General features: G+C 45.3%; 1 protein-coding gene across 2 annotated transcripts in view; it reads left to right on the plus strand.

Moving 5' to 3' along the window:
- Positions 1–2,597: 2,597 nt before the first annotated feature.
- The window catches only part of kcnb2b (potassium voltage-gated channel subfamily B member 2b), a 79,012-nt gene continuing 66,230 nt past the window's right edge, over positions 2,598–15,379 (plus strand). For both annotated transcript variants that reach the window (XR_008333194.1, XM_053412695.1), the window contains exon 1: positions 2,598–3,182. Coding sequence is in view for 1 of the 2 variants with exons in the window: in XM_053412695.1 (XP_053268670.1) it covers positions 2,598–3,182 (585 nt within the window). In the remaining variant the exon portion in view is untranslated. The remainder of the gene's footprint in view (positions 3,183–15,379) is intronic.

The following is a 15,379-nucleotide window of genomic DNA, read 5'->3' on the forward strand; positions in this document are numbered from 1 at the left end:
TCTTACGCGGAGGAGGCATAAGGTGTATCTGCCTGGGGTCGTCACAGACCTACTGCCGATTGCTCTCTAAAGTGGTCAAGAAAGAGAGGGTCAGGCCATATTATTGTCATCTGCGGATCAGATTACTTGCTGGAGGGGTGAAACGGAGCATCCCACATGGTTGTTGCATTTTGAGGTCTGGGCTGTTTTGCATGGTCGTCGACACTGGTAGTGTGTCAGAATGAGTGGAGGGGATGGATGTTGTGTTTACGTCCTAAAAAGAGGAAGGGAAATTTAATTTTCATTCAGTTTTAGAGGAGATCTGTTGCCAGGGGCAGATCCAGGGATTGGGTGAGGGGGGCACTGGCCCCAGCTGGAAACTGTCGTGCCCCTGTTCTGTCAGTAGTCTTTAAAAAAAACACAAGAAAACATAGTCAAACAGTCACAGCATATTTATCTTCTAAGCTTTTTATTTTCTAAGCTTTTTTGAAGTCAACAATGTGCATTGTCAGTGTTTCTAATTTTCTCAAAGCTGTAGAAATAACAATAAACCAGGAATTACTTAAATGTGCTGAATCAGGAATTGTGCATGGTTTGGTCCATCTGTGTAAATTATGCCCCCCCCCCCCCCTTATGCCCCCCCCCCTTTAAACACATCCTATATACGCCCCTGTTCTTTGCAGTGCTGCAAAGAGTTTATTCTGCATTTATAGTCACTGTGTAAATCTTTATAGTCATTTCACTAAAGAGAGTGCACCTGATTCTATTAGACATTTCAAACCGAGCCATTGAGACAGGACGGAATCATGGGAGACTATGATTTGATTGTTCAGATATGAAATAAAGGTTATAATATCTGTGTATTACAGCAGTTATTATACCCGAAACAGTACAAGTCTGACATGAACTCCATGCAGCTCCATCTCGCACAGCTCGGGAATCCAAGAGCTGTGATCGCGTTTGCGTTTATATAAAAACAACCTGCTGCCAAGTTGCATGAATGTTTTCACCTCTGGGCTGTGGTGCAGCCCTCGTGCCCCCGCTGCCTGCTCCTCCTCAACGAGTGTGCAGCGGGACAGTCCTCTCCGCAGTTCGCTTATCCCGTTCCCTCCCGTTGGCTTTTTACGCGCACGACGTCTGCAGCCACAGTGATTCAGTGGAGCCCGTCTCCTCCGCACGCTCCCAGCTTTCATTTGGATGAGGACTCTTTCCACAGTGTCCCGATGGCGAAACCAAAACGCCGCCTCTGTGACCGCAGCCGCTGAGGAACACGTTTGTCTCTTTATCTTTCTTTCTTCTGTCCTCGCCTCGACTCGTTTTCAACAGAATGCGGGACGCGCGGTCTTTGCGCAGCGTCCGCGGAGTGCTCTGCCCGGCCGTGGCCGCTTGACGAGAGGGGGATCCCGGCTCCCTTTTCATCCGCGGCTCCTGTAGGACCGAGAGGAGTTTTGCATGCAAAAGGTGGCTTATCCCTGCAAGGTGAGTCTCGCTTAGATTCTCTTAGCGTTGCATTTGACATTCTAACATCCACTTTTAAACAGAGTCGAGAGGAAATTCTGCGCGTTGCCAGCTCAAATTGGATGTAGACTGATTTAGGTGCACGAATATAAAGGCATCAGAGAATCACTGAGCACAAGAGGCGTTGTAGCGTAACAGGTATGAATGTATTCAACTGCAGAACAAGTAGTTTCTCCCTTTACATCCATATCTACTCCTATTTGTCCATTTGGAATAATAACATGGTACAGTTGTGGTCCAAGCAACTAGGCAGTGGCGAATGTAAACTGTTGCATTTAGGAACAACCTCTTTGTGGATTCTCGACACTGAAATGATGGCTTTACTCTGAATTAAGATGATTATTTTCTTAAATTAACCTACAAAAAATGAAATTCTTGCAACTAAATTTTTCTTTGTTGCATTTAACCCAAGTGTAAAGCATATTTAAATTCTCTGTTTTGGATTATAAATTCTCTAGAGCCGCTTTTTTCACACAAACACACACAGAAAATGTGACATAATAACAATTAAAGGCATGTGGTAATGGGGGCTTCAACAATAAGACCCCGGGACCTGCTGTCAGGTGCCTCCTCCATCCAAAGTAATAATGCATGAGTGAATTTCGAGACTCCTTCCGTCCCACTTGTGTCCTGACCCTACCCCGGGCTCCACACTGTGACCGATGGTGCACCAACAGGGGCTCATCTCCTCGCCACAGCCACAACAGTGCCAGTGTAAAAAGCAGAGCAGCCATATTGACTGTTAAAACAAAGTCATTGATTCTGTCTAACACCTCCGTGGGAACGTGATGACGGGATCAATGAGGCTGTGCTATTTCTGACTGACAACATGAGTTAACAAGTGTGGAGTGGATTTATTGTTCAATTTTGTAAATGTGCACGGGCATTATAGTGTGATTTACTGTATCCCCCATATTGATACTGAAATTGACTCATGTGTCATCACTCATTTTGTCATGTCACAAACTATCCTTTTTTCCCTCCTCAGCCATGGAGGGACTTGCCTAAAGAGGGTCCAACATAATTGAAAAACATTTTGGACTTTTTTTTTGGTGTCACCGTAACAGCTCCCTCACGTCAAGTCTTTCCTCTCCACCACCATGGCTGAGAAGCTTGGACCAGCAGGGCTCAAGCCCACCAACGTCCGGAACAGTCCCTCGCTGCCCCCAGAGCCCATCGACATAATCCGCACCAAAGCCCGCTCGCGCAGAGTCCGCCTTAACGTTGGGGGTCTCAACCACGAGGTTTTGTGGCGGACCCTAGACCGACTACCCAGGACCCGGCTCGGCAAGCTCCGGGACTGCAACACCCACGAGTCCCTGATGGAGGTCTGCGACGACTACAGCCTGAACGAGAACGAGTACTTCTTCGACCGGCACCCGGGGGCATTCACATCCATTCTGAACTTTTACCGCACGGGCAAGTTGCACATGATGGAGGAGATGTGCGCCCTCTCCTTCGGCCAGGAGTTGGACTACTGGGGGATCGACGAGATCTACCTGGAGTCCTGCTGCCAGGCCCGCTACCACCAGAAGAAGGAGCAGATGAACGAGGAGCTGCGGCGGGAGGCCGAGACAATGAGGGAGCGGGAGGGCGAGGGAGAGTTTGATAACACCTGCTGCCCGGACAAGAGGAAGAAGCTGTGGGATCTCCTGGAGAAGCCCGGCTCCTCGGTGGCTGCCAAGGTAGGGAACCGAATGTGGAAGTGTGATCACACCGCCCCCATCTCACGATTCCTGTTCACATGCAGAGATGAACACTTTGAATCACAGCACATTACATGCACACTTATTCGAGACCTGCTCCCACCCTAATCATGAGGAGTTCATTGATTTGGGTGTCAGGCCTGCCCTGTGTTGTTCTCTCACCAGGAGCCTTCTTGTCCAATCTGTTTGTTTCCCGTCACTGGAAACAGGGACAGTTGTTAATGGGGAATTGAACGCAGAGAAGTGTGCAGTGTTGGGGATGTAGCGGAGAAAAAGAAGCAGAGGACGGGGAGTGAGGGTGGAGGCAAGGATGCAAACATGGTAAAGTCACATGTAAAGTTCTGCAGGTGAAACACCAGGAGTGGAAACACTACAGGGGCCAGATTTACACTACATTAGCCTTGACAAGATAATTGGTAGGTGAGTCAGCTTTGAGTGTCGCTTTCTCTGCTCAGATGAAGCGTGTCAGCGTCGGTCGGACCAGTCGGTGACTTGTGACGCGACACATCTCTCGGAGGCAGAGAGAGTTGTCGCCACTCGTGCCACATCGGTTGATTGGATGGGCGTCTTTACGGAGACGACAGGATGAATACAGTCTCTTTAGCTCTTTACTATTTTTACTTTGGCCATTTTTGATTTGAAGGCTGGCGAGGGGGGGGGGGGGGTAGTCATGAGTGTTTCTCCCTTCCCACGTACCACATGTTTCCGAGAGCTGCCGCCCCAGTCACATTTTTGGTGATGAATCCTGCAGAAATGACTGTGCGGCAATGTCAAGCATCCCTCCTCCCCCCCCCCCCCCCCCCCCCCGAAAACAATGACATCTCCCTCAAATCCTCCCCCCCCCCCCATGCATTCCACCCCCTGCGCTGACTCAGTCCCTCAATTAGGAAGGCCAACCTTGATGAAATCCAATCACTGGTAATTTACGTTGGGTCTCCAGTATCCTGATCTCATCATCGGCCAGGGCTGGCCGGGATTATATTCCATGTCAGAGGATCATAAAAACAGGGTCCAGTGTGTGTGTGTGTGTGTGTGTGTGTGTGTGTATGTATGTGTGTGTGTGTGTGTGTGTGTGTGTGTGTGTGGGACCAAAGCCACAGCATCCCTTCTGTGTAAGAAATGCAGCTCCTGATCATGCTTTTGTTTGTGGTGTACTTGTTGTGAGCCCTTTCCCTTTGAATCAAAGGATGTCTCCCTGGCCTAAACATTTTAGAAATCCTGATATATTTAACGTTTATCCTGGTGTCTTGCGCTAAATTAAGAGCTCAGTATTATGCTTTTAAAAATAGCAAAAAATACACAAATACATAGATCCAGTTACAGGACAACTATTATATTCCCTGTGCTATTCCTGAATAGCTTGTTTTCCCTGGACAAACTGCTGATCTGTGATTGACAGGGGTCTCGTCTCATCTTAATAATTGTTTCCAGCCTCCATTGAGAAGCCGGGTCTCGTATAAAGGAGGCTGCCAATATCTAATCTAAGGCAAATCAGGTGATGGGAGCCAGGTCATATGATGAGCTGTGTGATATTCAAAGTGATTTACCTTCTCGTTACGGGCCCCGCATTCTCTCCAGACACATCCCCGTACCGCTGACCTGTTCACTATCGTGCGGGGGAAAGCCTGTGGAACCTTTAAAGGGAAATCCCACTCTAATTCAAAATTGCGTTTACATTCCGCTGAGTGCTCTGCTAGGAGGACTTTAACATGACTCTAATGGCTCGGCCCTGTGTGCGCACTACAGCTGAAAGTACATTTGGAAATACACTGCAGAGTCCGCTCGACTGTCAGATGGCAGCTCCCCGGGGTCGGGGAAGCCTTTTATGGGGCGCGCACCGTGCAGCCAGAACCCCTTAAAGCTACTGACCGAGGAAATGCCATTACCAGGCTGGTACACAACTGAGCACTTTGATACAAAGCAACCTGAGCCTTTTTTCTCCAAATGCAATCACAGATTATGGCATATAAATATTCTCTCTCATTTTCTGTCTCTTTCTCTTTCCCTCCCTTTTCTTTTCTGTTCTCTTAATCTAATATTAGCACCCGATGTGTTGCTTTATGGCACTTGTGTTCCTCTGTGGCCTTAAACAAAGGTTAAGCACGAGAGAACTGACCTTTTCAACGGCGTCGATCAAGACAGAATTACAACCATCATGCTTTTGAAGAGTGGGAAAGAAAAATGACTGTGGAGCCAGCCACGTTCCACAATCGTTTGTTTGGTGCAAAGTCGGGTGAGGGGTGTTTGGAGCGACCCACAAGTGAGGGAGGAGAGGTGGTGGAAAAGGTAGTGACAGAGCAAAGCCCAGAGAGAGGGTGATGTAAGCGGTGCAGTCATGTAAATAAGTCACGCCTCCGGATGCTGAGCTGGATCTTTGCAAACCTTTACCGATGAATAATGAATGAAATGGTCAAAACATAAGAGGACACGGGCTAATGCATTGGCTTCTCTGCGTTTAGGTTGGGTAAGGAGGAGGAGGAGGAGGAGGAGGAGAGTTATTTTGTTCCCCGCTCTATCTGCTGCTTGTCTTGTCACAGGTCCTGAAGGTGTTTTGGGGAAGTTTCTATTGGAATTTGAATCACGGCAGAGTTTGAAGAGCAAAGCCACATAAACAAAAACCATAATCCTTCCTATTCTGTTTATTCTGCATGGCGGTACATTTCTATTCTGTCTGAGTGTCAGCTCACAGCCAGGAGGTATAATGTGCTACTAAATTATACAAGAACTGAGAGGCCATCATGTCCAGAGAAGCTGTAATTTATATTAATCCAGCAGAACGTGTCATCCTTGATATTGAGCCAGAAGGATTTGTGCTGCCCTGACCCTCCTTTGTTTACAATGAGTCACGGTTGTAGTTGTACAGCCAATACACTTAGCATGGGCTCATATAAGGAAGCCATATCCAAATTACTGGACTGCTTTAAGGGCTTTTGAAACTCCACGTGTAAAAGTATTACAAATGCATATCACCATTCCCGCGACAGCCGATCTTGCAGCTTGTAACTTATGAACGCAGCTTGGCGAATACCTGCTTATGATTTATCACTGGAATTGTATTTTTTGGTCCGCATGATGTGCGACGTTATGCAGGAGGTATGCAGTAAATATCAGGACCTCACCAAGTGTTACTCCACAGCAGTGATTTAGTGAGAGCTTCAACTATATCATATGATGTCCCTGGTATCATATATCACTGGTATGAGTTGTTCCGTGCATGGCTGCAGTGCTTGGCTCTAATATATGTGTAGAATATTTTGCAGGAGCAGCATCTTTTTTATTTTGATTTGTGCTCACGCAGAGCTCCTAGATAAGCTTTTCGGAAAAAATAACTGTGTAATATGAAATATTAAAGCTGTAATACACTGGTCACTGCGAGGCTGAAATTATTCAATTTTCTGGATGTCAGCCCTCAGTCAGTCTGGGTAAATAACGGCTGTGGATTCTGGGCATTTTCAAAAGATCGACGTTTCTACTTGCCAGACAATTCTAAAAGGTGGACTTTTCTGTCTCCCTCCTTCCTCCCTACACCGGCCAAGTCCATCCCCGTGCCTTGCTCTTAATGTGGATGTGCACCATTACTCTCTCCTTTATCTAATAAGCTGGTCGAGCTAGTGGGAATGCTAAGCAGTGGGCCTGCATGGGCGCATGCGGGTGCTGTTTGGTCCTCCCACGCCTGGAAGCAGCCAGAGTCAGTCCACCACAGACGCTGATGATGATGATGATGGTGATGGTGATGAGGCTGTAGAATCACAAGATATCAGAGCAGACAAACACCAATATGTATTGACCTAATTCCGAATAAGACTTTTAATTTCTATTATGATGTTTACAAGTTACTAAAAAAATTCTGTTCATATTACTGTTTACATGTTACAGAGCATATTCGTTGCGCCATTTCAACCGAAGTTATCCCGATAGTTTTAAAACCCCAACCTGAAATATAAAAAAAACTGTTATACATGTCTCCACACGTCCCTACTTGATTATTGCTCATTCACAATATATCCTTCTTCGGGTTAAGATAATCAGAAAATGCTGTTTTCATAGCAGTGTCTTACTCAGACTATTGGCTTCGTCAGGTTAACATTGGAATATATTGTGTTAATGTAAAATGACTCATTGTTGTCATGATCATCTGTCTGGATGAGCTGCACACTGTTGATTCATTGTTGTTCCACCCACTGCTTTGCTGTAACTTCACCACAGGAGGCACAGTCCTGCATGGGAACCGGAACCGCACAGACAGGTTAATCTAATCTAATGGGTGATGGCGTCCTCCTGTTTGCCTTCTTGGGAAAATATCTGTAAAGTGATGTAGCACCTGTGTACCTGCAGCTGTCAGTGAGTTTCCTCAGTGACGACTTGCCAAGCCTGTGGCTATCAAATGCTAATACTTTTCAGCACTTCGGCATTACACATTTAATGTTATGACAGCTGGCCGTTTTTGTCTTTATGTAATCTGTTTCAATGTAATAGCAGTACGCTGTCTGTAGTGTTGTTGAGGAGAATTGAACGGGTTAAGGGTGGTAGGTGGTAGGCTTTCACAATAATACAAATCATTATGGCTGACTGGGCTTCATATAAGCTGATTTAGATAAAAAAAATTACTGCACAATCATTTTAACTTAAAAAAATTGCTCTCGCCCACTGCCCGCCTGTATTTAGTTCATGATTTTGTATAAATGTATATTTTAGCCGATTACACATCCTGGTGCAGGGAGAGTCAAAGAAGAAGAGAGGCAGGGGATGGAGCAAATGAGAGAGAGGCCTTTAGTCAGCACTACGTCAAACGTCCTGTACAGTATCAAGCAGCAGGTCCACTACCTTTTGCTTCATTATCATCCTTTCATCTCTGCATGAATTGTGGTCGGTCTTCAGGAGGTTAAATCAATGGGCACTGACATTTTATGGAAGAAATGTTCTCAGCTTGTTGGGCAAATGGATCGTTGTTACATTTTTGCTTATTTCGTTAAAAACAATCCTTTCCCACCGGCTGCTGTTCACTGCTCCTGCAGACATGTGAAATCAGGCTTTTGTTGTTTGTGGCTCTTCAGTCATTATTCAGACGCTAACTTTCAAATCAGACATTTCCCTCGTCGCGACTCCTCTGTGCAAGAGGCAGAGCGGCTGATAGTACCTGCAACCTGTCAGAGTTATTGTTCCACTAAAAGTATTGCTGTACTACATTATCTTATTTGACCTTTAGCAAGATATCGTGATGTATTATAGGAGCGTAGTTTATCATTTAGGTAGTGCACACCTTCTCCCCTCCTGCTGCCTCTGAGTTACATAAGCCCTCCAGCAGACCTCTAATCAGTACAGCCTAGCATTCAGGCAGCAGCAGCACCTAAATCCTCTTTACCCCGCAATCATAATCAGATAAGAGAGAACCTCCCTAGATTATGGGCATGAGTTCTTATAGTGTCTGTGTTGGTGCTCCAGGACACACTTTAACCCCGGACCCCCTGTCCTCCGCCGTCTATCTTTTCTCTGGATAGGTCAAGTTTATTTTCTGTAGTACATTTCGTATGAAAGGCATTGACTCAATGTGCTTAAAGATGAAAAAAAAATCTAAGATACAACATATAATATGTGACCTAAAAATCGATGAAATCAAATAAATGAATAAAAATAAACTCAATTTAACTCCTTCACAATTAACTCTAGGACCAATTTCCTCAAAGAGCAACAACCTGCTGTTACCTTATACACTTCTCTTTGTTTTAATCCATCTGCCACCATCTCTGTTATTTTCATGTAAAGTGACTGATTTGCCTTATATACAATAAATATACTCATCGTAAAGTCTAGTTTCCTCTTACGGAAAACAAACTGCACCAGTTGGAATTTATAGTTGTATGTTACTATCACAGTCATAACAGCAGGGATGCACGTCACCAGGATTATGGTACAATCAAATTTATTGCAAAATCAAAAAAAAATCTTTCTTGCAGTTCCTGACGTAGTGTTTGACCCGTTTATATAATTTGTTTGTGAGTTTACACTGATGCTGCCGATGCATTTAATTCCTACTGATCATGTTGAAGGACCAATGTGTGCAAGACTAGAAATGCATGTGGCGAACATTAAACAAGCAGAACATCAAATCAACAGTTTACCACACTAATGCTATTTTTATTTTTAATTGCTGTGAAAATTGCCCTCGCACTAGATGACCTCCGCCCGTTAAAAGGGCTGACGAGACCTCATTTGTGTTTTAAAGGAGAGATATCCCAGGGTCATATTTGTAAAGAGGAGGGAAGTTAGTACACTGCAGCCCTTTAATGGTCCAACTAAAACCTTTGTATCTGTTGAGTTTCACCTGCGGGCTTGAAAGGGAATAATTCAACTGAGGCGGAGGAGGAAGTAGCTGGAGACAAAGCAGCAGAAAGCTATTGCCGCTGCTGACCATTAAAATTGATCCGTTGAAAACATGCTGTTGTACATTTTTAATTATTCAAGAAAATGCTCATTGATCATCGTGTCGCCTAATTGCAAAACACAAATGCACCCTCTTCTTTTTGCTTTGCTTTTTTAACAAATAACCGACGGCTGTTTTGCAGAGGAATGACAATGCTGCAGAAAGTAACTGGACTGTCTCTGGGCTTATTGCGCTTGGCCTTGCACATAGTGATACACAAATTAAAGCCGCCATTAAACCCCTGCACGGAAACACAACACTTTGTTATGTAGCTAAAGTAATGGAGCCCAGCGAGCACAACGGGCGAAGCATGATTCAGTGGAACTTCAGTGGAACAAGAAAAACTCACTTTAGCACAAGTCCAGTAGAAACGACATGGCCAATACAAGCCACGGCTAATGAGTGGCCAGATGGTGCGAGAGGCCTGATGGCTGGAGTCTCATTAGTAATTCCACTGTCATCCCCAGAACACACCCTCACATTCTCTGACAGACCTTATTTCACCTTATTTCGCCTACGGTTGCGAAACGAGGATTGTTTATGGCATTGATTAATATGTCAACCACCCTCTCAATTGATCAACTAGTGTGTAAAAGGGTTGGAAAATAGTCGGAAAAATGCTGCTCACAATGTTTAAGACCCCACGCTGATGTCTTCAGATGGCTTGTTTTGTCAAACCAGCAGTAAAAAAGATCATTTCATTTACAACCAAATAAAACAAGGAAAGCACAGATCCTCAAGTTTTGAAAGCTAAAACTGGTGCAAACTAAAACTGCATGTTCTCCTCAGATCATTTGTACAGTACAACCTGTTGTTGACAAGCTGTGAGCAAAACACTGATATGCCACAGTCTAAGCAACCTTAGCATAACATGGCCGGGATGTCTACCTGATTTTTTACTCTTGACGAGTCTGTAATCGTGTACAGAGTTGGTAGAATAGAGGGCAAGTGGCATAGTGTCAATTTATAATGCTCAAATTTCTACGCTCAGCAAAAAACAACTGCTTTTCTGCGACTGCTTATACTTGCTCTAGTCATGTGATCATAGTTAACGTTAGAATATCAACCGCCGCTACTTGAAATGAGGATTATTAGTGTACGTTTGCCTGTAGTTTCCTCTTTTCCAACATCATGCCTGTTCGGACTGCAAAAAACCCGGTGGAAGTAAACTGGCACAAGGCCCGAGGGTCCAAGCACCAATCAAAGCCAGTCATAAATCCCACTGATGGTTGGGAGTGGCTGTGGACCAGTAGTGAGCGGCTGCCAGCGTGAGTGACACTCTGAGTAAGAGGCTAATGTGTTCCTTCCTCCGCCCGCTCCTCTCATCTCCTCCCTGTCCTCCTCCTCCTCGTTGCCTCCGCCGCTGCCTCCTGTGAGGTTTGCTCACCCTGTCGCTCGCTGTTTTCCTCGTCCCAGAAGGCATCAGAAAATAGGGCCAGATGGAGAGAGGACAGTGGCGGCTGGAGAGTCATCGTTCTAAACGCTGCAAACACCAGGTCTCTATTACGTGCCTCAGTGATCCCCCTACACACACACACACACACACACACAAACACACACACACCCACACACACTGGGTAGTCACAGTTAACACTCAGTCTTCCACATCTCTGCACATCCACACAATGATACACACATTATGCACTCAATAACAGCACACAAGCAAACGTGCTCATATGCAGCACTCGCTCACACACACACACACACACACACACACCCACACACACACACACCTCTTTATCTGCAAACCTTCGAGTACTGCTGAGCCAGCTTTCTGTGGGTGCCACAACACAGTCAGTGCCACGCTGTTGTCTCACTCTCTCCATGCCATCTCTTTTTCAATATCCTTCACCCCTTTCCTCTATTCCCACCGCAGCTGCTTTCCTGCCCTCACATTTTCTTTTTTATCACCACCACTATACAATCCAGCCATTTCCTCTTATAACTTCAACTTCCTGCGCCCTGCTCGTCTCGCCGCTCTGTTTTCCCCGTCCCCTACACATTTCTGTCTTGAAGCCGAAAGCTGAGTTGTGATCCCGCCCGACCTTCCATCTTGGAAGCAGTGACTTGTAAGTGCATTGGTATGCATTGCAGCGTTTTCACATTTGGCCCTTTATCCATCATATTTGTGATTTAGCAACAGCTCAGCTCAGAGGTGCTCTGCTGCTTTATTACACAAAGAAAGCGTGAGTGGTTTTGTGTGTTAAAAACTGTAAATGCACAAACAATCCAGACACCTTGAGAAATTACGATTGGAGAAAACCAAATGGAGAAAAAAAAGGGATATTCCTTGGATTCCTGGCAGTCGTCTCTGCCCAAGAAAAACCCTCTGATAAGCTCTTGAAAGTAAAAAACATCAGCGTGTCATCAACTTCATTTGACTTGCTTCCTCTGAAATCCTGTTTGCGTAGTTTCCATGGTGACCGTGGTGTGCCATGGTGACTTATTGACACCCAGGGAGCAATTCATCTCTATACAGGCTGTGTGAGAGGCAGAGCAGCTGGCACCTCAGCCCCCACAACCACGGCCCCTAATGCAAATGTAAGGAAAATGCTGGAGCTCTACTGTGTTGCATGTGTTCTCACTCATTTCAGCCCATGCCCTCAGATTGCATGCTTCTTAAATGCTTCTTGCCTGTGTTCTCCGCTCCCTGGTGAAGTGTCTCTGGTAATTTGTTGTCACAAATGCCTGAATATTTCTCAACGGCACTGCAACAACCTCCAAATGTGCAGCGGTGTGTGCAGAACGAGTCCAAGCAGGCATGCACAGCGCAGCCGCTGCTGTGATATGATTAGTGTAAAATACCTTTCACTTTAATTGCAGCAAAATGCACTAATCTGTTCCCCTCTGTTTGAGACCATCAGGAAAAGAGGAGAGCCGCAGGAAAGTTGGGTTTGGGTTCATGTGAAGGAAAGAGGAATTGAGGCGTCTCTGTTTTTCTTGAGGCTCGGCCCTCCAGGTCAATCCGAGTCTCAGGAGCGTCAGCAGCAGCACGGGGACTTGGCTCGCAGCTTATTAATTAAAACCTCTGCTCTATGAAGGAGCCTCTGAGGACATAAAAGAGAAAAGAGACGGATAGAGCAGATCAGTGGGAGGTTGAAAGCGGGGTTGATACCCACTTGTTAGCCATTGCCTCATGGACACAGGATGACGGGGGTCGGGGCGAGAGGGGAAGCAAGGACAATTTCCTGCTCATCACCTCCCCCTCATCCTCCTCCTCATCCTTTTTCCTGTCTTTTTTCCTATTTCCCCTCCTCTGTTGGACCGCTTCCATTTTCATACGCTGTCTTCCATCATGTGCTGTTGGTGTCACTGTGGGCTCCGCTGCCAGCTGTTTGCTGTCTCCCTGCACCGCAGGAAGTGACAGAAAAAATGATCATATCTCCTGCTCTTGCTATTGTGTGTGGACCTCCCGCGTCTTCTGCTGAGCCACAGGAGTTCCCTCGTTGCTGACCACAGTAACTTTTATGCTTTAATGTGCCCTAAATTGCATTTTTCATATGTCTGGGAAGCTCTCTTTAAAAAAAGTCATTTTAAATAGATTTTCTTTCATTTGAATTTAAAGGGACAATATTTAACAATTTACTACAGTGATATGATTATATTTCTGGGAGGTTTTTTTTCTCCTGAGAACGTGTCACTGAAGGTATTAGATGATGAATTGTAACAATGCTGGTCTCATAACTTTTCATCACCAGCTAGTCAAACTTTTAATGCTTTAGTTTACACCTCGGAAAGCTCATGAAACTACCATTAACCTGAAATCTCATTTATGCAAACTCTTTCCTCAAGAGAAGAAACCAAATAACAAGTTAAAATGGTGCATGACACTAATCTGTTTACGATTTGATTTGGTCCTTAAGGCAGCAGGGACCAGCCACTAAAACCTTCCTGTAACCTAAAGGTCATATCGCTCTAATCCGCATTGCAGCTCATGTGAGAAATATGATAAAAAGTAAAGCTTTACACAATATTATATATTCTATTCATCCCCAGGTTTCCTTTGTCATTCAGCCTCCATCCAAGCCATTCATGAAATTAGTGTCAGTCAAACACGTCCCTAAATGTCCTCTCAAGCAGAACTGTCCATCTGTGTGTCTAGTCAGACGAGGTCACAAGAGGCATTGATACAGTCTTTTAACTCCCTGACTGTATGATTGTAATCAGCTTACTGCCCTCAGGAGGCAAGGACCCGGCTGGCCCGAGGGCTCACAGGGACTAAGACACACACTCCGACCATGTGACCCTTGTCGATGTCAGGAAGCTGAACCCTGGGCCAAAAGATAAGTGTCTGATACGCCTGAAAGGTCACAGTGACGTCTGACGCCTGTCTCTGCAGCATGTGTGGATGTGGACCTTTTGGTTGCACATTTTAAATATATGCACGTGCAAAGCTGATTTCAGGCATGCAGCGAGAACTTAAATGTCCAAGTTAGTTGCTAGGGACATTTTCTGGAAAGCGCAGGATTAAGAAGAGGTGCCATACTTGCAGAGGAAGTAGATGAAGATGTCAACTTGGAAAGATAATGCGTTTTCGAAAGCTTTTGACAAAAAGGGCCCGACGCTGGTGTTGATGTGCTATAAACAAAAATGTTCATGTCATGTCCTGCTTTCCTGCATTCTCTTCCCAGGTGACACCTTTACCTGAAAGTTCTGAACATTTCCCTGTGGTTGTGAACGCGTCTGACCCAAACAATCTCCTGCTGCGTTCCTCATATCAGAAAACGGCTGGACCCCATTTTCCCGGAGTTCAAAACGGCTGAACTCTTTTGAAAGTTGAAGAATAAAAGTAACGCTCGACCTCTTCTGCAGTGACGCCTCACATCACAGCACAAATTTTTCCGCCTCTTCTTTTTGGGCTTTTACGGGTCACTGCCACCTTGAGAAGGATGCGTCCTCCATCACTGCGGGATCAGAGAATATTTGGGCCTGTCGGTCGTTGACATTTCATGGAGACCTTCCGAATCGATCGGATGGCTCTCCGATATTAACCGGTGTGCTGAAAGGCCCAGCTGTCTCATTTTATTGCAAAGTACAAATTGTGTAGTACTAAGTACTGAGGTAGTCTCAAACATCAGTTGTCTTGCACGCTGTGGCTGCACCGGCGCCTTAACACCCTTGTATATTGCTGATATTTGCTGTTTCGCTCCCTGAGCTGCGGCACGTATCGTTTATTTATGTCTGGATTCTTTTGTTTATTTCCCTGAACTTGGTGCTTCTTTTATAGGCCCCTCTGCTCTTTTTCTTTTTTGCTTGTCCGTGATTCCCCCGCAGTGACTCACACTAAAGTTGATTCTCTTTATACCCGTCTTTGATTATCCACATCTCTCATGTGAAATTCTGGTTGGCCTCTTCTTCGTCTCTGTCCTTCATTTTACTGTCGTGTCCTCTAATCCTTCACTCTCGCTCCCAAATCACCTGTTTCCTCTTCAGTGTCCTGCCTTCCAGATACTCTTAAAAACTAATAATCATTTATGCAACTTTTCAAACTCTTTTTTATTAAATTTGCCTCGCCTGCTGCCATTCGGATCCGCCCTGAGAGTGCGTCCAGACTCCCCGGCGCTGGGGACTGTCTCTGGCAATAGGCCAACTAAAGATTTTTAAAGTATACTTGTTTGGCAATAAATCCCCCTTAAGTAGCATGACAGTATCTAAAGGCCACCTAGCGCTATTAACTATCCCTAGTTTTTGTCTCCTGCTTTAGCGTAATGAATAAGGTGTCTGAATGCGAATAACAATACTAATGTTGATGGAT

Source organism: Pleuronectes platessa, chromosome 20, assembly GCF_947347685.1.
Source record: "Pleuronectes platessa chromosome 20, fPlePla1.1, whole genome shotgun sequence".
NCBI classification, from domain to species: Eukaryota; Metazoa; Chordata; class Actinopteri; order Pleuronectiformes; family Pleuronectidae; genus Pleuronectes; species Pleuronectes platessa.